At 48.6% G+C, this 26090-nt stretch overlaps 14 protein-coding genes across 14 annotated transcripts; 10 read left to right on the forward strand and 4 right to left on the reverse strand.

The window, feature by feature from the left end:
- The first annotated feature begins 213 nt into the window (after positions 1 to 213).
- LY89DRAFT_790162 (uncharacterized protein) lies at positions 214 to 1124 on the forward strand. Its single transcript, XM_018223340.1, has 3 exons — positions 214 to 318; positions 383 to 676; positions 789 to 1124. The coding sequence occupies exons 1-3, from the start codon at positions 260 to 262 to the stop codon at positions 1024 to 1026; spliced, it is 591 nt and encodes a 196-aa protein (XP_018061121.1). The 5' UTR covers positions 214 to 259; the 3' UTR covers positions 1027 to 1124.
- Positions 1112 to 2245, reverse strand: LY89DRAFT_661321 (MT-A70-domain-containing protein; the record flags this gene model as incomplete). Its single annotated transcript, XM_018212597.1, has 2 exons — positions 1112 to 1798; positions 1871 to 2245. 2 exons carry the CDS (start codon positions 2243 to 2245, stop codon positions 1112 to 1114), a joined length of 1062 nt encoding a protein of 353 aa, XP_018061122.1.
- A 485-nt stretch (positions 2246 to 2730) lies between these two features.
- Positions 2731 to 3880, forward strand: LY89DRAFT_602492 (mitochondrial carrier protein LEU5; the record flags this gene model as incomplete). Its single annotated transcript, XM_018210246.1, has 2 exons — positions 2731 to 2880; positions 2933 to 3880. 2 exons carry the CDS (start codon positions 2731 to 2733, stop codon positions 3878 to 3880), a joined length of 1098 nt encoding a protein of 365 aa, XP_018061123.1.
- A 291-nt stretch (positions 3881 to 4171) lies between these two features.
- Positions 4172 to 4636, forward strand: LY89DRAFT_743411 (uncharacterized protein; the record flags this gene model as incomplete). Its single annotated transcript, XM_018220950.1, has 1 exon — positions 4172 to 4636. The coding sequence occupies one exon, from the start codon at positions 4172 to 4174 to the stop codon at positions 4634 to 4636; it is 465 nt and encodes a 154-aa protein (XP_018061124.1).
- Positions 4637 to 4785: 149 nt separating this feature from the next.
- On the forward strand, positions 4786 to 5504 carry LY89DRAFT_396585 (uncharacterized protein). The gene is made up of 2 exons (XM_018207235.1): positions 4786 to 5058; positions 5260 to 5504. Exons 1-2 carry the CDS (start codon positions 4935 to 4937, stop codon positions 5412 to 5414), a joined length of 279 nt encoding a protein of 92 aa, XP_018061125.1. The 5' UTR covers positions 4786 to 4934; the 3' UTR covers positions 5415 to 5504.
- Positions 5505 to 5594: 90 nt separating this feature from the next.
- Positions 5595 to 6158, forward strand: LY89DRAFT_743412 (uncharacterized protein; the record flags this gene model as incomplete). The annotated part of the gene is made up of 1 exon (XM_018220951.1): positions 5595 to 6158. The coding sequence occupies one exon, from the start codon at positions 5595 to 5597 to the stop codon at positions 6156 to 6158; it is 564 nt and encodes a 187-aa protein (XP_018061126.1).
- A 3868-nt stretch (positions 6159 to 10026) lies between these two features.
- LY89DRAFT_661327 (uncharacterized protein) lies at positions 10027 to 12223 on the forward strand (the record flags this gene model as incomplete). The annotated part of the gene is made up of 5 exons (XM_018212598.1): positions 10027 to 10605; positions 10651 to 10942; positions 10991 to 11193; positions 11246 to 11522; positions 11585 to 12223. The coding sequence occupies 5 exons, from the start codon at positions 10027 to 10029 to the stop codon at positions 11920 to 11922; spliced, it is 1689 nt and encodes a 562-aa protein (XP_018061127.1). The 3' UTR covers positions 11923 to 12223.
- Positions 12224 to 12683: 460 nt separating this feature from the next.
- Positions 12684 to 14496, reverse strand: LY89DRAFT_726192 (uncharacterized protein; the record flags this gene model as incomplete). The annotated part of the gene is made up of 3 exons (XM_018219036.1): positions 12684 to 14296; positions 14378 to 14381; positions 14433 to 14496. 3 exons carry the CDS (start codon positions 14494 to 14496, stop codon positions 12685 to 12687), a joined length of 1680 nt encoding a protein of 559 aa, XP_018061128.1.
- A 136-nt stretch (positions 14497 to 14632) lies between these two features.
- On the forward strand, positions 14633 to 15714 carry LY89DRAFT_396661 (uncharacterized protein). Its single transcript, XM_018207236.1, has one exon. It carries the CDS (start codon positions 14743 to 14745, stop codon positions 15418 to 15420), a length of 678 nt encoding a protein of 225 aa, XP_018061129.1. The 5' UTR covers positions 14633 to 14742; the 3' UTR covers positions 15421 to 15714.
- LY89DRAFT_558624 (uncharacterized protein) lies at positions 15421 to 15855 on the forward strand (the record flags this gene model as incomplete). The annotated part of the gene is made up of 1 exon (XM_018208421.1): positions 15421 to 15855. A coding segment is annotated over one exon (435 nt), but the record flags the coding sequence as incomplete, so codon positions are not given.
- An 877-nt stretch (positions 15856 to 16732) lies between these two features.
- LY89DRAFT_726194 (cytochrome P450) lies at positions 16733 to 18572 on the forward strand (the record flags this gene model as incomplete). The annotated part of the gene is made up of 5 exons (XM_018219037.1): positions 16733 to 16852; positions 16903 to 17103; positions 17152 to 17800; positions 17870 to 17971; positions 18043 to 18572. 5 exons carry the CDS (start codon positions 16733 to 16735, stop codon positions 18555 to 18557), a joined length of 1587 nt encoding a protein of 528 aa, XP_018061131.1. The 3' UTR covers positions 18558 to 18572.
- A 48-nt stretch (positions 18573 to 18620) lies between these two features.
- On the reverse strand, positions 18621 to 19900 carry LY89DRAFT_396698 (uncharacterized protein). The gene is made up of 3 exons (XM_018207238.1): positions 19516 to 19900; positions 18909 to 19126; positions 18621 to 18810 (listed from the first exon to the last, which is right to left on the reverse strand). Exons 1-3 carry the CDS (start codon positions 19654 to 19656, stop codon positions 18708 to 18710), a joined length of 462 nt encoding a protein of 153 aa, XP_018061132.1. The 5' UTR covers positions 19657 to 19900; the 3' UTR covers positions 18621 to 18707.
- A 1697-nt stretch (positions 19901 to 21597) lies between these two features.
- On the reverse strand, positions 21598 to 22723 carry LY89DRAFT_396681 (uncharacterized protein). Its single transcript, XM_018207237.1, has 2 exons — positions 22613 to 22723; positions 21598 to 22550 (listed from the first exon to the last, which is right to left on the reverse strand). The coding sequence occupies exon 2, from the start codon at positions 22522 to 22524 to the stop codon at positions 21898 to 21900; it is 627 nt and encodes a 208-aa protein (XP_018061133.1). The 5' UTR covers positions 22525 to 22550; positions 22613 to 22723; the 3' UTR covers positions 21598 to 21897.
- A 1425-nt stretch (positions 22724 to 24148) lies between these two features.
- On the forward strand, positions 24149 to 25640 carry LY89DRAFT_712355 (uncharacterized protein). Its single transcript, XM_018217973.1, has 4 exons — positions 24149 to 24687; positions 24741 to 24848; positions 25034 to 25378; positions 25436 to 25640. The coding sequence occupies exons 1-4, from the start codon at positions 24294 to 24296 to the stop codon at positions 25603 to 25605; spliced, it is 1017 nt and encodes a 338-aa protein (XP_018061134.1). The 5' UTR covers positions 24149 to 24293; the 3' UTR covers positions 25606 to 25640.
- Positions 25641 to 26090: the final 450 nt, after the last annotated feature.

Consider the following 26090-nt stretch of genomic DNA (forward strand, 5'->3'; position numbering starts at 1 on the left):
GTCGTCACTCAGGCTCCAGCGGGGTCGTTGCCGGGGCAGTTTCGAGGTATGCTGACAAACATTGATGTAACAGCCTCGCGGTCAAGGCTGCCTGTAGATCCTCGGCATTTGGACTCGATTCGAAGCAAGCTTGCGATTCGTCCAAGGAATGCGGAAATCTCCGCCTCCACTAGCCCTCTTTGGGCCAGTATGATCTCGACCCAATATTTTTATATTCAGTCAACGGCGGGAGAATTGGCAGCGTGTATCTACATCAACAATGTCGACCCGAGTTGCAAGTCAAGTTGGTCCAAAATTGGGAAGAAAACAGATATTCCTGCAAGTTTAATCCCTCCCAACATCAAATGCGCGCCTCCAAAGGCATTGCTAACAACTATCCCAGACCAAATTTTACCCTCACTCTTCTGCGAACACCAACACAGCCTGCGACTTTCGCATCCTTTATCGTACCCCTGAATTTGAACAAATTGGACCTGCGAGATTATCTATGGAACGCATACGGCATTAGTGTGCGTGGCGTAAGGAGTTACATCCAGCAGCAAAAAGTTCGACAGGATAAACCAGGAGCGAAGAGACCGAAGCCAAGGAAATGGTACAGACCGAGAGCTATCAAGAAAATGATGGTTGAGATGGAAAAGCCTTTTGTGTGGCCTGCTGTGCCGGAGAGTTTCGAAGAGTGAGCCCCCTTACATTCCTTTAGATCTACTGGTGCCAATGATGTCCTACATTCTTGGGAAGAACATGTGTAATTCCGCAAGATTTTCAATTTGCTAACAACAACCGTCTAGTTGGGATAAATCTACATTCGATGCAGCGGCGGAAGGTCGAAAGGAAGAAGAGTCAGTCTACAGATGGGACGCACGAATGCAGGCAAATAAAGAGAGAGGGAGCATAGCAGAACAAGCTAAAGCCCTCCAATCAGGGGAGGATTCTTGGAAACAAACGCCAGTACGTGACGAATGGGAGGATGTTGGCGAAGCTGTTGAGGTCGAGCAGGATGTTCAAGTGCCACCAGTACAACGCTGAGCATAATGATGTACGAATCTGGGAGAATAACTGTAAATTATGTACAATCAGGGACATAGAATGGTGTCATGCGGCGCCAAGGATATCAATTGCCTTCTCCATTTATCCAATGCGTGTCCATTTGGAATTTGAGGGCCTCGTTGCCCCAGCCCCACCATCCAGCAGTCATATTCCGAGCGAAGATCTCCAAGGCTTCATATTTCCTCTTCTGGTTGCGCTGATCAAATAGTGCCTTCAAGTTCGGCTTCCGAGAATGTAAGTCTGGCACTCCAATAAGAACCCTCCTCTTGACAGTTTCGTTATGAGCAATCCCTCTCTTTCCAATGAGCATAATTTCGTATGGTTTCCTCCACGCTGAATCCAATGGACAAATAGGTTCGCCTGTCAATGTAGTCTTCAACCAAATCCACTCTTCTGCCAGAACAATCCCCCATTCTTCAAATAAACCCCCTGGCTGGAGCAGCATATCTTTGAATGCATCTTTGTTTGTTACCCAAACCCCAACAGTGCCATCTTCAGACAGATGGCTTCCTATTGGGATTGAGGATAGCAATTCACGAATCTCAGAGCTTCCATATGAAATTCCGTAAGATTTCTTCCTGCGTGCAGAGCGGTTTGGCCATGGTGGATCCATAATGATCAAGTCAAAATTCGGGGCGCACGATGCGAAAGTGTCTCTTGTTGCAACGACCTCTCCGCAGAGGACAGTTGAATTTGGTGGCATTCTCCCTGTCTCATCTGAATCTGTACTGAACGAACAAAAGGTCTCGCTCTGGTTGCGATATAAAAGTCCACTTTCGAGATTCTTGACCAAACGCACAATCTCGCCATGGATATTGTGGACTGCAGGACCTCCGGCATTCTTCTGATCACTCTCGTGTTCAAAATCTCTGTTCTTCCGCTTCTTGAGACTGATCTCAGAGGATTGGGACAGTACAGCTCGAGACAGACACCATTCTCCGTGGTATTCTGCCTTCAACTCCTCAAGAACAAACTGCAAGTGCTTTGACAGGAACAGAGTATCCAAAGACGTCTCTCCTAGGTTTTCTTTTGCCTTGCGACTCTTCGGCTCGACTGAAGGAAATGGCTTTGTCAGAGGTTCCGACGAAAGCAATCTTCGGCTTGAAGTTGGAGACACCTGAGCAAATTTTATAGAGGAAGGAATATCGATAATTGATATGCTTGCATCAGAATTCTGATATAAAATACAGGAAGCCATACATATTGACAGCAATGAAGTGAACAAATTTACAAGTACTGGACGAAACTTAAAATGCTCATGCGCTGCTACGGAAGGAATGAATGTGATAAAGCAACTAATGAGGTATGCAGCAAAATAAGGATTCTCTTGAAATAATGATACTACTTGAGAAGTGGCTGGAATGCCCCAATTCCAGGAAAATACTGAAAGGTTGAACCCGGATAAAGAGATCTTCGGGACAAAGATCGTTGAGCCGAGACCGCCAGATGACGTTCCCTCGGCAATCCCATCTCGGCGGATATTACACTCAACTTTCACAAAACCTACCCTACGAGCCCTACTCTCTTCACGCCGACTCTATACTACGACGAGATGACTCCCAGATGACACTCGGAGATATCCAAGACAGATAGCAAATTGAAGCCAGTGGGCGGCAAGGAATGCCCTCCGTCCTAATCGACAATGTCCCTCCATCCACGATACTCAAGGACAAACCACGAGAGATGGACGCCGAAGTGCGGAAAAGCAAGAAAGAGCCTGCTGTGTGCCCAACAGATGATGAGACGATAGCACCGAAGGGGAAGAAATATCATAAACAGAGCCTAGAGTATGTTTGGCGGACTGGATTGGCAGGAGGGTTGGCAGGTTGTGCGGTATGTGCTTCTCGAAATACTATATTGAAGTGATTGCTAATATATCCTCTAGGCCAAGACAGTTGTCGCGCCCCTTGATCGAGTCAAGATCCTCTTTCAGGCCTCGAATCCCCAGTATATGAAGTACACTGGAAGCTGGTTTGGTGTGGCGACTGCTATGAAGGACATATACAAAGATGAAGGACCCAGAGGACTCTTTCGAGGACATTCAGCAACTCTCCTTCGAATCTTCCCATATGCTGCAATTAAATTTCTTGCCTACGAGCAAATCCGATCCGTTTTCATCCCGTCTGCAGCACATGAGACACCAATCCGAAGATTACTATCCGGATCCCTCGCAGGCGTCACAAGTGTATTCTTTACTTACCCTCTAGAAGTCATACGAGTCCGCCTTGCATTCGAAACCAAACGTGATTCCCGATCTTCACTCTCAGCAATCTGCAAAAGAATATACAACGAATCACCCCCACCGCCCAGACCAAGCGCGAATACACCGGCGGTGGTTACCATGACTGCTGATGCAGTGGGAGCAGTTACAAGGAGTATTGGGTTATCAAACTTCTACAGAGGATTTAGCGCCACGATTATGGGCATGATACCATACGCCGGGATGTCTTTCCTTACACACGATACTGCTGGCGACGTTTTGCGGCATCCGGCTGTTGCGCGCTATACTACTCTCCCCAAACCCGAGGGTTTTGCACCACATAAACCACCACCTCTCCGATCATGGGCTGAATTATTAGCTGGTGGAATTGCAGGCTTGGTATCCCAGACATCAGCATATCCGCTTGAAGTAATTAGGCGAAGGATGCAAGTTGGAGGTGCCGTGGGTGACGGACACAGATTACATGTTAAAGAAACAGCAAAGTTAATCTTCAGAGAGCGCGGTTTCACTGGATTCTTCGTTGGACTGAGCATTGGGTACGTCAAGATTGTACCAATGGCAGCGGTCAGCTTCTATGTTTATGAGAGAGGGAAGACGTGGTTGGGGATTTAGAGCTTGAACAAGCCTTGGGATCGGCATTGTTGGTATCATGGGTTCAGAGGTACATACACTACATTGAATGGAGTTTGGTTCGATTTCGATCAATGGTGCGTTTATCTTCTGTTTCAGTTTATGTGATATGTCACATGTGATGTTGGACATGAAAGCTCCTCTGCATGTATTGGCGAGAATCTCAAGCCACTTCGACGGAGGGAATGCTTATTGCCTCGGAGCGTACTGCACGCTTCCAAGGCTCAAATATCTCTTTCAGTCCCCAAGTGATCTCTCGTCAGCTTCCACACGATGTTCAGCACACTCTCAGCGACCAGAGAGATCAGCTTGAACAATGGAAGAGTCATGTTCGCAACCCAGTCTCTACTCTGGAATCAATCGATGCTCTCGATCGGACGCCCAGGATATGCCTCTTCACCATTCCAATTCCCTCGCACCCGTGCCACTCGTGTCAAGACTCTCCAAATTCCGGGTCGACAGCGACGTTACTTCTCGGCCACGCATCATCGCTCACGAAACAACACGCAGTCGTCCAATAATTCGACTTCAGCCAAGCTCACCTTGTCGAAGTCTCTCATCCTTCTCGGCCTCGATGTGATACTAATAGAAAGCTATTATTTTCGCGAGTATGTTGAGTATCATATCGCCAAGCTCAGCATAGGTCAGCAAGCGGCTGAAATCAGCAACGTTCCCCATCTCCAGACGATGCTAGGAATAGCTCCCATGCCAGTTTTTATTCATGTCGGCGGCCAATAATTCTTGGTAATTGACAAGGAGGAGCGTTCGCAATCGACAGATGTTCTGGTATTGAGACCCGTAAAGTAGTCAAATGAACCCAAATATCGACGAAAAGGGGATCTGTACGAATGTTATTGGGCTAGGGGGCCATGGAGAGTCGAGTTTGAGCATCCTGTTACCAGATTCAAGATATTCCTCCCTGCTTGCAAGTCAAAGGCTCGAGATTCAGTTGGAGATTTGAGGATCGAGGTCCCGAAGGAATGGGGAGAAGGAAATGAAGGAGATGGATCTTTGGAAGTATTCAAGGGGAGCCTGAATGCTGGGGACGTGGTCAAGCTTCGTGGGCCGATTAGGAAGTAACGATGGTGTTACACATAATCTCCTCTCGATTTGTTTCTATCGATCGAAAGGGCTTTTGGTGGTTGATGTTTTCCTTTGCGGTGGGTTCTGCATATTTTTGTCAGTCCTCAGAAGCCACATTCCTGCAAGGCGTCAGCGAGGGCCAATTCGGTGATTCCAACATTAAAGATCCCATCTCCCCTTTGCTGCATTTCAGACCGGAGATCCGTCGAATCGCAGAGTGCTTCATGTACATCCTACATCTCAGTGAATATCTTGAGTGCGTATTGACTTCTGTGCAGCATTACTCTTCCACTTTAGCGCCTACGCATACCGCACGATGTGGAAAACTGCAAGAGCAGGGGTGAATGGCCAGACTATGAGACCGACACTAGCGGCTACGAGACTACTTGTTCGACATCAACCTAAATCTTGTGCGCCGGCATCCAATTTGTGATTGTCAGTTCTGAAGTACGAGCATCGCTTTAGGAATTTGCAACAGCCACTTGGTTCGCTTCGCAGCTTCTCGGTTTCCCGTCGCCCGCTTCAATATCCAACATATTTCAGTACGCCAAATGCAAAAAAGATCCGCTGGGCATGGTTCAGAATAGTGAAAAGGTTGTTCACGGGAATTGGGATGTTCACTGGATTCGTTTGCTTCGTCGAGATTGGACCTCTTCCCTTGGATGTCAAGTATCTACTTAACGAGTTCATGTTCGACACATCGACAGCGGATTGTCTGAACGTCTTGCCTTGGAGAATGGGATCTCAACGGGAACCTGGTGTTGTTTTTCAAGTCAAGGGGCCAACTACTTTTATCCTGATCCGCAAAGACGAGCCGCCAGCAGAGGGATTCTCATCCCCATCAGGAGGAGTGTTGCCCGTATCCGTTGTTCTCACATTAAGACCGATGGAGTGGCTCAGGGTGCCTGGGAGACTAGGCAAGGTTGCTAATCCTTACGAACGGCATAGTAAAAGGGGAAGCTGGGAGGTAGAGATCACAAATCCGAAGGGGCCAAAGAGAAGATATGCCCCTATTGACGTGGCTCCCGAGGACGTACCGGGAGACTTGAAGATCCGAGTTCAGAAAGAACCATCCGACGGCGATGAGATTGGGAGGTATCTCAATAACCTGAGAGATGGAGATATAGTCATGGTAACAGGGCCAATAAGGGAGGAAAAGAATGTAGCAAAGACCTAGAGATGGCCTCCTCCATATGTGAACCCAACCCCCTCGCTTTGGTTCAAAGGTTGGGCTGCTGCTGGTAGCTCTACAGGAAATTGAGTTAGCTCTATCTGGGCAGTCCTCAAAAGCCACATTCCTACTAGGGGTACTCGTGCCAATTTCCGTGCCCCTCTATTTTTTCAGCTTTTCAGATTCATCACGTCGGAACTTTGATTCTTAGATACATCCTCGTGATTGCACTTAATTTTTCTCCAATCCAAGCGCGCTGCGCACTTCACTATGAACAGACCGAACGTTCCCTAACAGAGTTCCGCAACGATCAAATTCAGGTACTTGCCAACACGTTCATGCCATGTTTTGCACACAGAAGCTGACTCTTTCAGTGTTTAGCCATTTTTAAAAAGCGCCATCTCGGGATCAAAAATAAATCCTCTACAAATATCACGCGATGTGGAGAATATGTGAAGCTTGGAGAAAGGTTCAGAAGCTGAGAAGGATACTGGTCGCGCCGAAACCATTTATTCGACACCCAACTTCATTCGTCATGGGATATTCGAGGCTATCGACTCTTGATGTGAAAGCTGGAAGAGCAGTTAGCCGCACCCACGGTCGAATATTGTCGCAGTCTCGCTGTAGTTTCTCAACCTTCAAGCGCCTCCTTGAACATTCGAAACCAAAGACGGAATTCGATCCTCTGAACGGAAAAATGGACGTAGATACTGTCTAATAACAGTATACATGGCCCTGATGGAGGGCTGCGCTGTATGGCGCTTTTATAATGGCAGGAATTCTGCTTCTCTTGCCTTTACCTGAGCATGAAAAGTATCGCTCGCAAGAGGCTTTGTTCGGACGCAATTATGCAAACTGGGCATGATTCTCAATACTCAAGATTTACATGAGCAAAGAATCTATCTTTGAATGAGCGTTTAATCTCGTCTTCGTCTCAACGCACTTCGATGGACAGATTATCTGGCCTTGCGTCATGGCTCTTCTGAACTGAATCGGTTCGAATGCCTGCAATTGTCTCGTCGTCTTTGTTCAACTTTCTCTGAGACTATGAGTCCCTCGACGAAATGAATCTTCTATACACCTACGACACCTTGGTTTACAGCACCACACTTTGGACTCTATGATCTTTCAGAAGAATTGACATTCCATGTTAACCAGTCATGCGCACCGTCCAACCTATGTCAGAAGAGTTTCTAACTTACCAATCTTGCCACAAAGTGCTTGCTTCGCCCAAAAGTCAACTGCCTGTCGTATCTTTCAACTTCCTCTCGGTATGGCTTTCTACTTTTCAGATCTGTCCTCGTGAGCTCATGATTCCCAAGGAGCGATGGTCTCGTGATCTGGCTCTGAGGGCCGAAATCCGAAAACCAACAACGAGGAGAAGCCTTTTCAAACCTCTCCAACACAATTAAACCCCTGACGCCAATCCCAGCCAAGCTTTATGATCTTCGATCTCATGCGTTCATATTTCCAAGTGACATGAACGATTCAGTGTGGGCGAAATATGATCCGTGCAATTAAACTTTTGTCACAAGTCTATCCAGTTACTCGAAGTTCAATTTTCGCGGTGATACTTCATTCCGGATCTACCACACCCATTCAGACTTTCATAATTCTCGATTTGAGCATCAGTTGCACCTTTGAATGACATGTCGGAACTCTCCAGCCAAGTTGCAATGGCATACGTGCACTGCATTAAACTTGTGCACACGGGGTCTATGGATTATGCGATATCCCTAAGTACCTAAACACCAAACGTTATATCGGAGAGCTCGTGGTAACGAATGCTTTATGACCATGGCCACCAGTTCGAACATCTATACTGCGTGGATACCAGTTTCAAGCTTACAATCAAGGTTACTTGGGGCGGTGGGGCATGAGATGCTTAATCTCAAGTCAAACCCAACGATGGGATTTGGATCACAACTTTGAAGTATGAAATCTGGTACCGCATATAGACCGCGATTCTCAGACACGACTGAAATACGTTCCATGTTTTCGGAGCACGGCTCACAATTCATCCATTTTATCCAAGAAGTTGGGGGCAGGAGAAGGCGAACCGGTTACACAGATCGATCCAGTCATGTACATCCAACGACTCGGTACCGAATATCGAAGCGTTTATGGTCTGCTCAAAGCAAGGCGTTACAACAATGCCAGAATCTTATGGTATACACAGCCACGATAACGTCGAGGAGGTAGACAGTGCTTCATGTCTTGGCACGTTGTTTGTTCAATAAGCGATGCAGGAGTTCCCAACGCATTTCCAATATTGATGGAAGTTTCTCACATCGGTCTTACATCATTCATGCTTCGCCGCAAATGTTCCTTTCCCCACGAAGAACTTTACCAAACTTCTAGCTTCTGATTTCATAGATTCACAAGGGTCGTCATGCGCACAGATTGTGGGGTAGCGGCATTCGTTCTGTTAAGTCACATCTCATTGTTCAAGGCATGAATGTCCAAGGACATCCTGACATCTTATCCTCATCTGATAAATATCCTTTCCTGCAACCAGCCTCATGCAAATCAAACATCCGAGGCCACGTTCTCGATGGAAGAGATCGTCGAGGAGTTGTGAGGAACTGCTTCGATGCTTGGACGTAAGATTATTCTCCGTCCTGACAGCGGGATGGGAGGACTCTTTAACTTAATCTTCTTCAGCCGCTAACAAAAGGCGTATCGTACGATTCTGGCAGATAGAGCCTTCAAACCCGCAAGAAATTATTTTCGCAAGTCGCAACAGATGGGAAGCCCGGACGGGTCTCCCACCGAGGCTTAAGATGAAGAGGCCGCGTCGCCTGTTATGCCCTGCTTCTCGGATGAAGCATGAAAACATCAGATGGGATGACGACCACGAGCAGAATAGAGACGATGCGGGGTTTCGTATTCGAGCTTCGAGGTTGGACGGCCAGACCGCCAAAATAGCGATTTTTCAGCGCTTGTTCTGACTTTCCTGTCGTCTCTCCCTTGTCTAATCTGATCGCTTACCCCTGAAGCGATCACGTGGTCGTCTCAGGGCAGGCCTGTGGCACATCCTCGCCTACCAACCTCAAACGGTTTGAGACGACCTCCGTCCCATGAAATCCCCGGCCATCTGATAATTTGCATCGCCAAGCCTTGAGATGTTATGCCACCAATTGAGAGGTCGAAAGGAGACGAGGAAGAGCGATCTTTGCGATCATCATTCACGGATCGTCTCTCATCCCAGACACTCGGGCGGTCTAACGGTGTGCACCAGCTTCATCTGGACATCCCTACACCGTCTGATACCACGCATCTAATCTCACCAGTGTCAACGGGCCGGGGTGCATTGCATCATCTCAAATTGTTACCTCGTCAACGGCCCCCATATCATCTATGCTTAACCAATCGGTGGATCCTCCGAGCGCGCTGAGAGGGCTCTAGCCGCGCTCAAGCATATGTCGACCGCAACTTGCGACTCAGACCTGGACCGTCGTTAGGCCTGGCGGCTGCACACCGGATGGACTGAGAGGAGTTCGTCCTAGAGGAACGCCATGTTCTCCAGTATGATCTCCCTTGCATCAATTCAAGTCGAATGCGAAGGGGCGACAGAAGTGGAAGTCCATGCCGGGCTACCGTTTGATCCAATTTTCAGAGGAAATGATGGTTTCGCGGAACATTCAAGCTATAAGAGACCTTCGTCCACTTTTGCATTGCTGTTTCTCTCTTTCCTCATCGCATCTTCAGTCTTTCTTTCGGTTCACTATACATTCTTTCAGTCCCCAGTTCTGTGAACTTTGTCCTTCTACACATTCCTTATTGCTCTATTCAACAATCTTAGGCCGGCCCTTCTTTTATAACTGTCTATACTTTATATCACATCTACAGTCACTCCCTTACGACCGCCATCATGAAGTACGAGACCGCAACCCTCCTCATTGCCTTTTTTGGCCTCACCTCGGCAGCTCCTATGCCAGCGCCTAAGAATGTCTTCTCCATTCCCCGCGCCATGCTCAGAGGCCGTGAGGTTCCTCAAGAGCACTCCCACAACCGATTCCTCGATGGTGTCCGTGTCAACTTGAACATCAACAACCCAGCAGGCATCCAAGATCCCGTTTTTGGTCTTCTCGGTAACGCCGCTGCCGCTGCTGGTGCAGGAACCATCACCAACTTGGACTGTCTTCACCAAGCTACCGCCGATCAAGCTTTCACCAACGCCAAGGCTGCTGGAAATGTCACTGGTCAAGCAGATGCTTTGATGTATGCTGCTTTGGAGAGAAACACTGGATCCGTTGGACTCGCTAGTGTTATCTGCAACGAGACTGCTGTCAACCCGGAGATTGAGGCTGTGCAACAACATCAAGATCCTGCTTCTTCCGGAGCCGCCGCTGGCAACAAGGCTGTTGTTCTTGCTCTCGCCCAGCAACTCGCTTCCATTGGAGCTGATCCCCAAGAAGCTCTTCTCTCTGGTACCTTTGCACCAGGAAACGTAAGCATACAGTTCCCAACTTTTGAACCTTACTGACAATATTAGCTTGACGACAACACTGGTAAAGGAAACACCTGTGACGTTGCAGATGATGTTGAAGGATGTATCTTCTCCCAGAACCTGCTCGTCGATGATGCCACTGCTGCCGAAATCACTGCCGCCGTTGCCAACATCGCCGTCTCCAGCTCTTCCAGTGCTTCCAGCGCTTCCAACTCCACTGCATCCGCCGCCGGCGTAGCTACTTCAGCCGCTGCTGAAGCCTCAGCTTGCCCTGCCGCCGATTCTTCGGCCACTGCTGACTCTGCTGCAAGCGCCACAGCCGCCACTGCTGCCGGAAGTAAGTCCTTCACATCCAAATATATAGATATAAACTAACACATCCAAGCCAACGTCCAAACCTTCACCGGAACTCTCGGTGGAGCCGCCCCCGCAGTCGTCTCCTCCACCGGAGAACGCCCATTCACCGTCAACGGCAACACCTTCGTCGGCGAAGGCGCTGCTCTCCAACGCTCATGCTCCATCCAAAACACCAACTGCGCCAACGCCGCCAACTCCGGTTCCCTCGCCGGAACTTCAGTTGCTGACTGCGTATGCCTTACCCTTTCCCAAATCTCCAGATAAGTACTGACAAGTACAACAGAATGCCCAAGAAGCTCAATGCAACGCCGCCGCATCCACAAAGATAAAGCGCGCTGCCCTCGACTTCGGCACTTGCTCCGACCCCGCCATCGAATTCGCCGTTGGCCTCGACGGCCGTACCCAAGCTTCCTTCCAGGCCGTCAACCAGGATGACTTCAACCACGGCTCCGCATTGAACATCGGCGTCATCGCTTCTTTCATCTGCGGTCAACTTTCCTCCAGCTGCAAAGCGGGCGCTGATGCCATTTCCGCCTGCACCGCTGCTCAAACCGCTGCTGGTACGTTCCCCTTCCCCTTCCCCCTTCCTCCCAATCTCCAAAATTAGACTAACACCCCCAAGCCGCAGCCACAGGCCAAGCAGCAGCCGACGCCTTCAACTCCGCGCTCGGCGTCTCCGCCGCAAAACTCAAATTCACCCGCCGCGCCGCCGCCTCCGCCAACGTACAAACCTTCACCGGCACCCTGGGCGGCGCAGCCCCCGCTGTCGTGGAGTCCTCTGGCGACCGTCCCTTCGCTGTTGATGGCGCGACGTTCGTCAACAAAGCGGCGGCGCTGCAGAGATCGTGCTCCGTGCAGAATACTGCGTGTTCCAATGCCGCGAACTCGGGGAGTTTGGCCGGGACCAGTGTGAGTGATTGTAATGCGCAGGAGGCGGCTTGTAATGCTGCTGCTGCGTAAGTAAGGTTTGAGTTTCGAGTTGGAGGTTTTCTGGAATTTTTGGTTTGGGTGAGTGAGTAAGTGAGTGAGTGAGTGGTTACTGGATGACATGTATAGGGGGCGATATCTTGTAAGGGGAGGGAGGGGAGGATTGAGGATTTTAGCGGTAGATGGGCGGGTGACGGTTGCCCTTTTAATTGATAGGCGTTTCGAGAGATCTTTTTGATTTGATGGTGGGGAGAGAGAGCATTGAGGAGCGAGATTTGTACAATAGTGTACAGTACAGTACGTATGAGACGAGAACACGAATAACGGTCTGTTCACTGATTATTTGTTTTGTTCTTGTGTTGTTGAGATGGTTTGTATTGATTTTTCCCCCTGGTGAGTTGGTTCTTTTCGTACATCGATGTTTGGTGAGGACTCTGGGTCTTCCATCGTGGGATGGTGGCCAATAATTCCCTAGAGGATCATCTTTCTTCAGACAAACCCCTCGCTGAGTCTCATGCTGTGTTCCTAGATGACACGTCGTACACAGATTCTTCGCCGTGGAACTGGTCATTTCACTCTGCCTCGAAAAACGGCGCGAAGTCGCATTTCGCGCATTTTGCGCTATTCGCGCTAAATTCTCGAAGCTCTCGAGGAAATGTCCACGCGAAATATTTATGGTGCTGTCGCACTTCCTGACGGCTTTTGAGAAATTGATACTTCCAGCCTGTGAAAAATGCTCAGCCTATCCCCAAGAATTCGTTCGTTTTGTTGTTCCAGAGTCTCGTCCATGATCTATCACCAAGTAAGCGTGACATCCGGTAACACAACCCTTTCCTCATGCCCCTCCACCAACTTCGAACACCGAAGCACAGCTTTCCTCTCCTTCAACACAAAATCATTCTTCACAATCCGCAACCTCGCCGTTTCCGGCACCCTCCCATCCACCATCCCCTCCTCTTCCTTCTCCATCAACCACCCAGCCACTCTTGCCGCCATCAAACTATCCCAAAGCCCCTCCCTCCTCGGATGCTTCAGTAACAGCGCAATCGCCTCTCTCCGCACCCCCGGCTCCCTACACCTCGTCCCAACCAAAAATAAACTCAACACCAAATTAACATCCATCCCAAAAACCGCCTGTCCGGTCGGAACCTCACTAAAGTCCTCCAACACCTCCCTCACCAACCTCACCACCGTCCTATAATCATCCAAATAGGTATCCGCGTAGGTATCGCTCGTCTCCGCCTTCCTCGAGATCGCGAATCTGGAGGGTAGGTACCGAACCATCATCATATTCGCCCCGATGAACATCTTGCTCCCTGGCGCCTTTCTACTTTCTTCGAATAAGGGCAAGAACGCGTCGTACCATAACGCGGTGACTTCTTCGTACGCTTCGAGTTCCCGCTCAATCCTATCCGCGAACTCTGGATCCTTGAAATTCTCACTCGTGTTGTTCTCCCCGAAATCAAGAGTGGAGATTTGTTCCGTGGCAGCTGCATGTTGCACGATATGCCATTGCTGCACTCTCCTCACAATCAGGTCCCAAAAGAATCGCGATTCGGTCACGGACTCGAATTTAGTGGGGATGGCGGGGTATGATGTACTTAAGGGTCGGTTCTTGACTGAATCTCCCCTGAACTGCATGACTTGGAAATCGAGACGGGTGAATGCGCCTAGGAGGTCATCGTCGATGAATTTTGAGCGTCGGCTGACTTGGCGAGCGGATACCATGTCGTCTTCTTTGTGACAACTATCTTCGGTGGCACAGTTGAACGACCAATGGATCAGAACATCAATTCCGGCTTGGGCCTGTGTGAGGGCGTCTTCTTGGTTGCCGATGTAGGATTCGAAGCATGTTGTTAGGAGACAGGAAATCAGGGTGTCGCGGAGGCGGTACTCGCTCATTTCTCGTTGGGCGACTTGACGCATGTATTGGAGTGCGGTGCCGTATTGTTTGAGAGCGAAGGTGTGGTGAGTTTTAATGGCTTTGGCATCTTGATTGGGATCGTTGGACAGTTCGAGAGTGCGGTGCAATGCACCTATGGCTACGACTGCGTGCCAAGCGTAGAGTTCATCGTGACAAGATCGAAGGATAAGCCGATTCCAGATTTTGGATTCGAAGAATCCCGTGAGTTCGGGGGCGGTCTTTGTTTGGAAGACATTGAAGTATCGACGTTCCTCTTGGATGTGAAACCGAGGATGAGAAGAAGGCTCAATGAGCAGGATGTCAGTCGATTCCAACCTTTTGGGAATTACCCTTTTAGGTGCTATATGCACGGGACTCTTTGGTAGGAGAGGTTGTGAAGGAACGGTACGTTTTGGGAAGACTTGGAATCCTTCACAGTCCCATCCAGATTTTGTACATCGAAGACAAAACGGTCTCGTTTCATCGCATTTCACACGTCGAAGCCTGTACCAGAAGGTGTCAATCTTGATTTGTCGTCATGACATGCGGCACGGATTTCAGATCCATATATTAAAGACCACTCACTTGCCTATAGAAATGATTGTCAGCGATTAGTCTCCACGCTACAAGCCGCACTCACATGTTCGACATCCTGATCTGGTCTTTGGTTTGCTAGCTCTCCCGCGCTTTGGAGGTTCAGCCATATTGCTGTCATCGAGGGGCACAAATATCCTTTGATAAGCCGAGGCCCATTAAACACATCTTGAAATCTAGAAAAATGACGGTACAGTAGAGATAGCAGCGACGCTGCACACAAGCTTGAGGCCCTGGCCCCGCACTTAACGAGTAAGCAACAGTGGTTGACACTACTCTCTACGCACGGACCAAAAACACCGAAATTAAATTTTCGCGATCAACAATAATATCAACAATACACATCACTTAACAGAATGGCACCACCAACGCGATCCAATCCCTTCAAGACTCCGTCCCCCGAACCCCTTGCCAATAAAGAAGCTACGACTACAAGGAAGTGTCGATATTTTGACGCAATGCGGCGTGATCGTGGTGTCCGCTCTAGGAGAGCTATAGCAGCCGATTGCGGCATTACAGAGGGTACTGCAAGAAATTGGGACCGTAAATATAAGGAAATAGGTTCTTTGGCACTGCGACGCACTCGGCTACGATCTGCCATCCTTGGCCACAAGTCTAAAGTCACTAAATCGATGTGCAAGCTCTTGGTGTCCCCCTCTCGAAACCCTGTCAGAAAACAACCTTATGAGGTGCAGATTCAGTACCATAATCTGCCTGTTGGGAAGCGCCAATTGCAGCGGATGATGAAGCGGAATACCAAGGGAGGTGGCAGGTACAAATGCGCCTTTGTTAAGAAGCAGATCTCTCCTAAGAATAAGGAGGAGAGGGAGAAGTACGGCCACGATCACAAAAAGGAACCTCTACATGGATTTTGGGACCATATCGTCTTTACAGATAAAGCACATGTTGATCCTACATCACAAGCTCAAGGAATGATCACTAGAGAGCGTGGGAAGCGTGATGCGCCTGAAAATATTAAAGAGAGACCTCCTCTCAAAGGAGTACGCTTTCATGTTGCAGGCTGGATCTCTTAGTACGGCAAAGCAGAGAAGTTGGAGTTCTATAACGATGAGGAGGACAAAATTGAGCATCCTCCACCTCCTCCCAAACCTAAGCGACGCCCTACAACAGAGACAGAAGAGGAGTATAAGCATAGAATCAAAGAATGGGAAGCTTTGATGCCACATGCAAGAGAGGTCAAAGTACAAGGCAATTCTATGACCCAGAAGTACTATGTGGACCGTCTACTACCTATCTACTGTCAAGCCATCGAGTCTATGCGCCATATCGATGATAAACCATGGCTATTGCAAGAGGATAGCGATCCCTCTCATAGCATGCGCAAAAAGGAGTTAGCACAAGAGTATAAGAGTGCCCACAATATCCAAAACCTTGTCCATCCTGCCCAAAGCCCTGATCTCAATCCCATTAAAGCTATTTGGAGCATTATAAAGCAAAGATTGAGGCGTAGGTTATTTGATTCTGAGGAGGATATGAAGATAGGTATTCAGGAGGAATGGGACAAAATTACCTTAAAGCAAATACGGGAGCGTATTGCTGATATGCCCAGAAGATGCGCAGAGGTTGGAAGGTGCGGTGGGAAGCCTATTAGGGGCAACAAATGGTAGATTGTAGAGTTACTATAATGTATTATTATTTTTGTTGTCTTCATGATTTTGGTGTTTTTGGTCCGTGCGTAGAGAGTAGTGTCAACCACTGTTGTTTTGACCTTGCCCGAAACGGATGCATCCGGTCTTCACCCCCAACTTTGGTGATGCGCGGCGCAGCAAAATGGATAACAAAAGTCTAGAACCTCATTTTTTCTCATCCAATGATGTTTCTGTGAGCATTGGCATTTCTCACTCAGAGAGAGGCTGACATCATTAAACCTGAAATGGCTAGTTCAGATCTTCACGATGTCAATTCAGATTCGAAACTTGAAAGATCGGACGAAATCTCGAATTGAACATATCGTGTTCGGACAATGGATTCTTTCTTTTCTCCGCAGCCTTATATCATGACGGGATGGAGAGAAGAAGAAGACGGGTTAATATTGAAGTATCATTCGTTGCTCGGAGTATGGCACGGTGGTTGGAGAAATCATGAATGGCGAAGACTTCGAGGCAATAAAGATGGCGCGGGCTGTGGATGATATACGAAGATGTCAGGAAAGTCCGGTTGCGGCGAAGCATTCCCAATCCCGTTTCGACTACCAATGAGAAACAGTTTGAGGCAACCAACAACAACCTCAGGCTATATTTTCTGGACCTCTTTTCTCCATTCTCAAAGCATCTCACAACTTCATACCTAGGTAGCTTTGCCTTGCTCTCAATCACCTAAATCAGAATGGAGCTCGAGATCTCTCACTATCGACCTTCGACATCCCTGATCTTCATCCTTCTCGGGACCCTTGTCTCGATCTGGATCGTGAGGATATACAGATACAGAGCTTCTTACCACAGCGTCGTAAGTACATCACCCCGCTTCTACATCAATATACCGGCGATACCTTCCAGCATGGCTCCCTCAAAGCACCTCCCTTCAGCATGTGGCTCGGCAGTATGCCCGCCACAGGAGACATCTACAAGAACAGCCCCATGAACACGCACCCCATGTGCACCATGACCCTCCTCTCCCGCAAGCACAACCTAGACGGCATCTACTACCTCGACACCTGGCCCATCTCCGACATGCGTCAACTCTGCGTCACCGATCCGGTACCTCTCCTTTCTTTCCCCTCAAAGCCTCACTGACGAAGAAAAAAGGAAGTAGCCGCCCAAGCAGTACAAAAGTTCAACCTCCCAAAATACCACATCTACCCCCAAATGATATCCCACATCACAGGCAAAACAAGCATGCTCCTCCTCCACGGCTCCGCCTGGAAGAGAACCCGCGCCCCATTCAACCCCGGCTTCAGCGCCGCCCATCTCACGACCCTAATCCCCATGATCGTCGACGATTGTTTAATCTTCCACTCCACGCTCAGCTCCCTCGCTGGCACAGGAGAACTGACGCAGATCGAGGACCCGTTAACCAGACTCACGATCGATATCATGGGTCACGTTATCATGGACCACGATCTCAACAGCCAAATCAGCGAGAATGAACTAGTGAACTCCTTCAGAGCAGCGGTGGAGCATACACCGAACGCGATGCTGGTTAACCCTATCTTGAACTGGGATCCGAACCGGATGTTCTGGCACTGGTACTGTTCACGCAAGATGAACAATTACCTGAAGAAAGTGCTGCAAGACAGGATGAAGCTGCGCGCGGAGGGGACTGTGGAGCTTAAGCGGAAACCGGCCATCGATTTGGCGATCGATGAGTATGGTGGGGAGAAAGTCGACGAGGAGTTTATGCAAGTGGCTATTGACCAGATGAAGACGTTCCTGTTTGCCGGGCACGATACGTCTAGTAGCACTATGTCTTACATCTACTACCTGCTTAGCTTGCACCCCGAGGAGCTGGCATGAGTACGACAAGAACACGACGAGGTTTTCGGGGACATTGGATCTACGGCTGAGAAACTGAAAACCGATTCTAAACTCTTGAACGAGCTTCCCTACACCACAGCAGTCATCAAAGGTAAGTCTTTACTTTCTCTCTTCCCCCCCTTAGAACTTATCCTTCAAAAGTACGAAACTAACAAACCCAAGAAACCCTCCGCCTCTACACCCCCGCCTCCACCGCGCGCCAAGGCTCCCCCGGCCTGACACTAACTTACAACGGCACCACGCACCCAACAGCCAACACCATGGTCTGGATAAACAACCACACCATGCACCGCTCCGCCTCCCTCTTTCCGCTCTCCGACTCCTTTCTCCCCGCTCGCTTCCTCCCTCCCTCCCATCCATCCTTCCATTTATCCCCTCAATCCTCTATCCCAAAAGACGCCTACCGAGCCTTCGAAAAAGGACCGCGCGCTTGCATCGGCCAAGAACTCGCTATGCTGGAAATGAAGATCATCATGGCTCTCACGATCCGGGAATTTGACATCACCGCTTGCTACGAGGAATGGGACAGGAAGCTAGGACGAGAGAAGCCGGGGGAGATGTTGGATGGGAAGAGGGGCATGTTTGGACATAGGGCGTTTCAGGAGATGAAGGCTACTGCGAAGCCGGTGGATGGGATGCCTGTTAGGGTTTCTCTTGCGGGTAGTCACAAGGTATAGATAGATTAGCGGTAGGAAATTTGAATCAGTTTGCGATGTCCTTGAATCGGACGGAGTTTCATTGCTCAAGAAGAGCCAGCAAAGCAAAGGGGTATCTCAAACATAATCTCCCAACTCCGAACGGAAAAGCAAAGCCCAGTAAACTCCCCCTCAGAAATACGGATCGTGATTGTCGTCCCGCTCCTCCCGGAGACGGGCGCGCCAGGCGCAATACTCGAAGGAGTCGAAGAGCAGACAGAAGAAATGTACTATGCTGTTTTGGACATTATTAGCTCTGGACTTTCCTTCTCAATCCTAAAATACCCATTCCGCGCTAGCCTTTTTCGGAACGAAAATAGGAGGAAAACTCACACCAGCAAAACAACAACCCAAATCTCCCCGTACCGAACTCCCTCCAAAGGACCAACACCCTGGGCAATGAGAGCCCCACCAGCACCGACGGCGGACAGAACGGCAATGACGTCGCAGGCGACGAACATTGCGGGCGGGAAGCGAGGGGTCGGGAGGCCAGCGAAGTGGAGGAGGAGCACGCGAAGCTCCATGGAGGAGATGAGGAAGGTGGCGGAGGACTGTTTAGAGGTTGTTAGTTAGCTTGTACGTCTTTGGGAGAGGGCTGGTGGAGGTTTGAATTGGGGATTTGGGAGTTGGGAGGAAAGAAATAAGGTTGGACAAGGTTGTATTGTGCAGTTGATATGGTTGTGAGATATATGATTCTGATAACAGATCTTTTCTTGCACGTCCTCTAAACAGCCATTCTCCTGCTGCAAAGTGAGGTATAACAGATCCAGAAAGATATAGCTTTGCTAAAGTAGATATTCTCTGGGAATATGACAGCATCTGGGAGGACTCTGTAGGGTGGAAAGGATCATAATCCGTGGAGGAGCAAATAGCCTCTGGGGAGAGGGGCTTCGACAGCGCGAAAAGGGATATCAACAGTACAGTGAACAATGGAGCTTACCAGAGCAAAGACAACAACCTGAGCCGGTTGGCCCAGGGCAACGAAGGCAACCCCGAGCGAAATTGCTGCGAGGGAAAGGAGGACGGAGACGGCACGGAGGAAGAGCTGCGCGAGCAGAAGGAATCTCTGTTGGGAAGGCATTGTTGGTAGCTCGTACAATGGTATCGAGAGAGTTTGTGTAGTTGTGAGTGGTCTTGGAGCTGCTGAAGCTTTTGGTGAAGATGGTGGTGGTAGTGGTAGTTGTTGTTCTTGTTCGATCTGAATGTTGTCGCGGGGCCAAGTATCGAGTGAGTAAACAAGCTAGATCGTAGCTAAAAGCGAGATCGCGACCAAAAGCGAGATCGTAGGCAAACTACCATCAACTTTACACAACGCCTCAACGATTTCCGAACTTTCCTTACTCGAAGCTCGTGGAGCACCGGGACCGATACTATATTTCCAAATACTTTGGATAAATGTTCCAGACTTCGCCGCAATATAGTCTCTCGGTACCCAATGATCTCCCGTGCTTCAACACGGCTTTGGAACAACGATAGCCTTGTAATCCACTTGCATTGTCAAATAGGAGACGGACAATTCTTGCATGTGCTGGCCTCACCGACTCGGTAACTCAACGCAGCCCTAATAGATCATTGATTCCCGCACCCTGATTCATTCGCTTCAAGTGAAGATCGTTCAGGGGGCAACTTTAAGGTTGCACGGCATGAAATAAGCGACAGATAGACGAGTTCTGAGAATTGACTGGCCTTCTCGAGTGAGATTCTGCAGGGCTTAGGCATCATTATCCAAGATTGGAGCAGCATCTCTATAGCATCTGACTTCGGCAGGTGATATCCACTTCGGAGATGTGAAATGGTAAGTCCAAAAGCTGGTACATCGATGTGTTTATGTGGATAGCGAGTAGAGAAGAGTTGAAATGGCAGAATGCAAAGAGAAGCAACAGCATTGATATCCTCAGACAATGCGCTGCAAGTGCCGATGGTTGGACGTGGAGGTGGCGTAATCATACACAAAGGAAGGCCGAAAGGCGTGAAGTAGAGGGCTTTTCGATCAGACGAAATGGAGCTTCGAAGTCAAGCTCAAAATCAAGTGCATATTTGCACGATGGTTGATCAAGAAGTAATCGTGTTCCACTTGAGTTAGACTTATCAGAGGCCAAGAACGTTCCAAAAGGGATCAGCTGAGAGCTCTGCTAGAGCCTCGGACGTTGAGACCAATCTTTGACTTATGTTGCCATCTAACCCTTGAGTCGTACGAGGTGTGTTGGAAAAAGGCTATAAACATCTTTTTGGAGTGCGAGCATTTGCTGCTAGCCGACCATGAGTTGCTGCTCCATTAGCGAGAGATTTTGAGACTATAGCGCCTAATTAGCTATTTTTGTTGGAAAAAGGTTGTAAATATATTCTCGGAGCGAGCCCCGCACTCCGAGAATATATTTATAGCTTTCTTTTAACAGAAATAGCTAGTCAGGCGCTGTAGTCTCAAAATCCCTCGCTGTATAAGCAGCAACTCATAGTTTATTAGCAGCAAATGCTCGCACTCCAAGAAAATGTTTACAGCCTTTTTCCAACACAAATGGCTAGTCAGGCGCTGCAGTCTCAAAATCTCTCGCTGATGGAGCAGCAACTCATGGTCGGCCAGCAGCAAATGCCACATGCTCTACCGCAAGTCCACCTTCCAGACTGGTCTGATTACCGACCTGTTCAGGCGACGAGCAATATCTACCCATTTGCCCACCAAGGGGAACAAGAGACCGGACATTTTGATCCTCCTCGATCATAAGGTGTGGCATGAAGAGGGGGGGCGCCCGCCGGGACTGGGATCCTTCCTCTATGACCGCGAGTAGCGGAGGGGAAGAAAGTGCCCGGCGGCTTCGACTTGGTCCCTTGTGCTCGTTCCATTTGTTCTTTCTTTGCCAGCGGAGATATCTCGCCAGGTGCTAAGCCCTTGCCAGTCACTACTTTGCTGCTATCTTCGAGCTCATGCCAAGTACCAAGCAAGTGAGCTGTATGACTGGAATGTCAAGCTCTTGACCTTCAGACGGTCTATCATTGAGCGCTGGCCAAGCTTCTGACGAATAACAATTGTTGTATTTTGCTCTGCCTCTGCCTCTGACAAGCGTTCACCAAACCACAGAGGCCCTCCCTGAGATAGGCGAGAACACAGTCGGCCACTGAGGATGGAAAATTATGCGTGTTCAACGAGGCCGTGAAGCAGGCGAGAAGTATCTCCATTCATTGCAGAGCTGCTCCTGAGCTGCCCAGTTCGTTCAAGGGAGTGTTTGCCAAGCCCGTGAATGTGTCCTGAAAAATATTATGCACTCTATGGAGTATAATAGAAGTGCCTGTGAGCAGTCACCAAGATGTTACTTGTTGCTTGATGTTACTTGAAGTATGTGTCTTTCTGGGCGTTTGAGCTGCACCTCAGGTGAGCCATGGATATATGTCGCCAGACAATTTCCACCCAGATGGCGTCTGCAGCTGTCGTAGCTTTCGTAGCTTTCGTAGCTTTCGTAGCTGTCGTAGCTGTCGAAGTTTTGGATCCATCATTGAATTGTTGCAACGATATAATGCAGTCTGCTTCTTCGTTGGAAATGTTTGCTCTCTTCAGTTGACAAAGGTTGAAGATGATGTCGTGCTTTGAAAGCGAAAGTGTTGTTTTGTGTTTTGGACAGCAAGTTTCGGGTCTGCTCTCCACTAATCGATATCCATAACTTTGTTCAATATCCCTAACAATGAGTTGAAGTCTCTCATACAGTGTGTGGATCTGGCTGGAGGATGCGCAAAAGAGGCATAAACATGTCATTCTTGCAGAGGTTTGATGTCGAACCCAGTCGATGTCGCAAAAACCCAAGCTACCATCTTTCTGTGAGCAGCCATTGCCTTGAAAGCTGTGGACGTGTTCTGCAATAGCTAATCCATTCCTAGTACAGTATGCAGCCGCCCGCCTGTGATATCTGCTTTGCCTGCGTGGCAGATGTCGGGAGCTTTCGATGGAGTTCGTGTTCATTGCTGAAGAGGAGGTTCACGATTGGTCTGCGATATACATTAGCATTCGTAGGAGGAACACTCAGGGCCTTCAAAGAGATTCGACTTGCAATAGGAATGAGTTCGAATTCCCAAACAGTTGCCCCGATGCCGTGTTAGCGACTGACAATCATAGTGTCTGAATTGATGCCCTGGTCCTGAAGAGCATACCTGCCACAATTCCGAGAGAGACGTTGTTGGATGGCATTGGGCGATGAATTGTCGCTCTTGTAATCACCTGCGAAGCTTTGAAGAAGGCCTTGGTGAGCAGAATGAGATCTCTCTCAGTTTGCTCAAGGATAGCGACATGATGTTCTGCTTAGCTACCTTTACCGCAGTCGAAATTCCGGAAAGTTCTGCTGCCCCAACACCCCCGCGACTCTTTCGCTTTCTGGATGCGACTGTAGCAGTTCATCGAGAATTTGGCAGTGGACAGCATGTGGAAGTTGAGATTGGTTATGATGATGTTTGCTTTTGTTGGAGATGGAGCTTTAAGTGTCTCAAAATGGAAGCGGCTATTTATAACTCGCATAAAGTTATGCGCAACTACAAACCTTTACTCTTGTTTGTCCCCAGATATATTTGATATTCATACTTTCTATCTGACACACATTTGCAGCTTATTGACCGCGTCGGCCGAGACATAACATCTACTGGGATCCAGTCTGACTGCACGGCTTGCTGTGGCTGAAACTGCACCAATTGAATTACTACCAACATCTCCAAGACTGCCAAGTGCTGCAAAGTGCTGCAAGAAAAGCTTCAGAGACGAAGCCTTCCGCAGATGCCGCATCTGTCAACGTCCATTAAGTCCCAGGATCTAATTGAACTACGAGGAAGAAAGCCAGCCCACGAATCACATTGCATTCCCACACATGGGGTCCCCGCACATGATTTGTGGCGTTCAACGGTCTGATCAAACAACCAGACAGACCTATTTTGCAAGTCCCTTCATAGCTCCAAACATCGTCTTTTGCTGAAGAAGTACCGAGTTGCCAATTTGGGACACGTATACAGTAGTCGATTTCTACAACCTCGCAAACCGACGATCCATTCGGGCAGCCCCCTCAGATAACCTTTCTTGGCATCTGGGCCTCGATTTTGCAGATCCAATTTTGGATATCAGCAGCCTGGCATATCACCAATGATTTGGAAGATGATTCCCATGCATGCATGTCAGCCTCCAACGTGTAAACATCTCGCTCGCCTCCAACGACCAATCGAATTACTTCTCGCTTGTACAGAATATCTTCTCGTCCTTCCCTGATAAGCACGTTCCTAAGTTCTTCCCCCGCGTCCCGCACAGATGTATCTTCTACTTCCAACCCCATGTTTTCTAATACTTAAGTTCATCTCGTAGCTACTTTCCGAGCTTTCACCGAATGAATAGCGAACTATGAGAGCAAACCTCGGTGATACTTCCCAAAGAGATTGAAGCCTCCCCAGATTCGACGAGTTAACAAGGTTTCTCCGCACATGGCGGCCTGGGGAGAGGGCCGTGGGATGCCAAGCGAAGTCCTTGGCACAGTCTTACCGAATGAACGGTTTAACAAGGATGCCGATGGAATACACATCAGCTTACTGCTGTGCAGCATGGGTGCGTTATCGAAGCTCCATAAGTATGTAGCTTGGGGTCTTGGCTGGCGTTTATAATCTCTTGTTTTCTCTTGGCTTTACTTTCTCCATCTTTGTCGAGACATCAACTCTTGGAGAACTGTTTTTGAGTCAATTCGATTGGTTTTTGCAGCCATCATGGACGCCTTTACCCCAGCTCAGACGACAGAGCTTGTCTCTCGCATTGGAGCCAAGAAGGCTCGGATGCGGATTGACAAGATGTTCATCAATTCTTTCATGGGAGGAGCTCTGATCTCATTTGGATGTGCTCTATCATTATCTACCAATTCTTCTCCTTGGTTTCAGACAAATGCTCCAGGTCTAATCCGAACTATCTCTGCCATGGTATTCCCTGTTGGTTTGATCATGGTTGTCTTGACTGGAGCGGATCTCTTCACTAGTTATTGCATGTACTCGGTTGTCGCCTTACTCCATCGCAGATGCAGTGTCTTGGATCTCGTGAAGACCTGGGTTGTGAGCTTTTTCGGTAACCTAGCAGGAGCTTTGTTTTTCATGGCTGTCCTCACTGGCTGTATGTTTATCCTCGTCCCAATCCTTGAAAATTCCGTACTGATTATTGAACAGATGGAGGAACTTTCGAGTCTGGAGCATACAAAGATGAAGCATTAGCTTTCGCAAAGGCAAAGGTCGTCACTCCCGAATGGCATCAGATCTTCTTGAAGGGCATTCTGTGTAAGCTTCCCTCCCAACCTGCATGCCATACAATAACTCTCCTTAAAATCGACATCACTTCCTACTATACACTGCATGCAATCTCTGCCCTACATTCCGTGAATGTCATTGTCTCATTTCCATTTCAACTGCTTCCTTCATTCGTCCAAACATTACTCAAACTCAACCGACTTACTCTCCACCAGGTAACTGGCTCGTCTGCATGGCAGTCTTCCTCGCACTCTCCTCCCGCGAAATTATCTCCAAGATAGTCGCAATCTGGTTCCCCGTCATGTGTTTCGTGGGTCTCGGCACCGACCACGTAATCGCAAACATGTACTTCATTCCCCTCGGCATCTTCCTCGGCGCCCCCAAGCCCCTCACTGTCGGCTACTATATCTGGAAGAGCATGATCCCCTCTCTCCTTGGTAACATCGTTGGTGGAGGTTTGTTCACTGGTGTCGTGTATTGGTATCTCTTCTTGGCTGGGGGTGAGGAGGTTGAGATTCATTTCGATACTTTGCCTATGGATACTGCTGTTTATGAACAAGGTGAGTGCTCTTTGGCGTTTATATCTGGTCTGGTGGGGTCGAAGCTAATGATATAAGGTGGACCCATCGAGCGCGAGATTACAGCCACGGGCGCGGGAACTGGATACAACTCCCATAATCAACATATCCCCGACTCTGGAAATGGAGGCATCAGCGGCATCGCGAAAGACTTCCATGCGAAACACTTCAAGAAAGATAAAGAGATGAATGGAAATAATGCTGCTTGAAGAATGTTTGGAGGGGAATAGGGTTTTTACTGGATGAATCTTCGGTCGTTTTGGAGGTGCAACGAATTATGGATTTTACTTGCGGATCAGAGTTATTTAAACTTATGCATACGAATTGAAGATGTTCAGTCCAAGTTTAGTCAGTGATTTCATCTCATGGTGCTATATCGATGCAGCGGTGTACTCGATCCTATGTTAATGTACGGACGGTTGAAACTATAGACTACTCGAGAAGGGTTTTTGCCAAGAATAGGACATTCGATCAAATGACAGGAGAGTGACAAGTTACAGTGGAGAAGAGCATACTTGATATTGATAAAAGACATCGTTACCATAGTGAGCCGGGCAACAGTGTGAACGCCTGCACAAATGCCCCCACCAATCCATAAACCATATCCTCAGATCTCAAAACAAACGTCAACCAAGATGCTGAAAACCTTTACAGAACTCCGAACGCATGCTACCAACTCTTGATTAATGTTTAA

This window comes from Mollisia scopiformis, assembly GCF_001500285.1.
Source record: "Mollisia scopiformis unplaced genomic scaffold LY89scaffold_40, whole genome shotgun sequence".
Taxonomy (NCBI): domain Eukaryota; kingdom Fungi; phylum Ascomycota; class Leotiomycetes; order Helotiales; family Mollisiaceae; genus Mollisia; species Mollisia scopiformis.

Coding starts and splice junctions, on each gene's coding strand:
- LY89DRAFT_790162 (XM_018223340.1), top strand. CDS start 260: ATGTCGACCCGAGTTGCAAGTCAAGTTGGTCCAAAATTGGGAAGAAAA. Junction 319..382: donor GGAAGAAAACAGATATTCCT/GCAAGTTTAATC, acceptor CAACTATCCCAG/ACCAAATTTTACCCTCACTC. Junction 677..788: donor GTGCCGGAGAGTTTCGAAGA/GTGAGCCCCCTT, acceptor ACAACCGTCTAG/TTGGGATAAATCTACATTCG.
- LY89DRAFT_396585 (XM_018207235.1), top strand. CDS start 4,935: ATGCTGGGGACGTGGTCAAGCTTCGTGGGCCGATTAGGAAGTAACGAT. Junction 5,059..5,259: donor GGTTGATGTTTTCCTTTGCG/GTGGGTTCTGCA, acceptor ACTTCTGTGCAG/CATTACTCTTCCACTTTAGC.
- LY89DRAFT_396661 (XM_018207236.1), top strand. CDS start 14,743: ATGGCACCACCAACGCGATCCAATCCCTTCAAGACTCCGTCCCCCGAA.
- LY89DRAFT_396698 (XM_018207238.1), bottom strand. CDS start 19,656: ATGCCTTCCCAACAGAGATTCCTTCTGCTCGCGCAGCTCTTCCTCCGT. Junction 19,127..19,515: donor AGGTTGTTGTCTTTGCTCTG/GTAAGCTCCATT, acceptor ACCTCTAAACAG/TCCTCCGCCACCTTCCTCAT. Junction 18,811..18,908: donor TGGGTTGTTGTTTTGCTGGT/GTGAGTTTTCCT, acceptor TGTCCAAAACAG/CATAGTACATTTCTTCTGTC.
- LY89DRAFT_396681 (XM_018207237.1), bottom strand. CDS start 22,524: ATGAACACGAACTCCATCGAAAGCTCCCGACATCTGCCACGCAGGCAA.
- LY89DRAFT_712355 (XM_018217973.1), top strand. CDS start 24,294: ATGGACGCCTTTACCCCAGCTCAGACGACAGAGCTTGTCTCTCGCATT. Junction 24,849..25,033: donor CTTCTTGAAGGGCATTCTGT/GTAAGCTTCCCT, acceptor ACTCTCCACCAG/GTAACTGGCTCGTCTGCATG. Junction 25,379..25,435: donor TACTGCTGTTTATGAACAAG/GTGAGTGCTCTT, acceptor TAATGATATAAG/GTGGACCCATCGAGCGCGAG.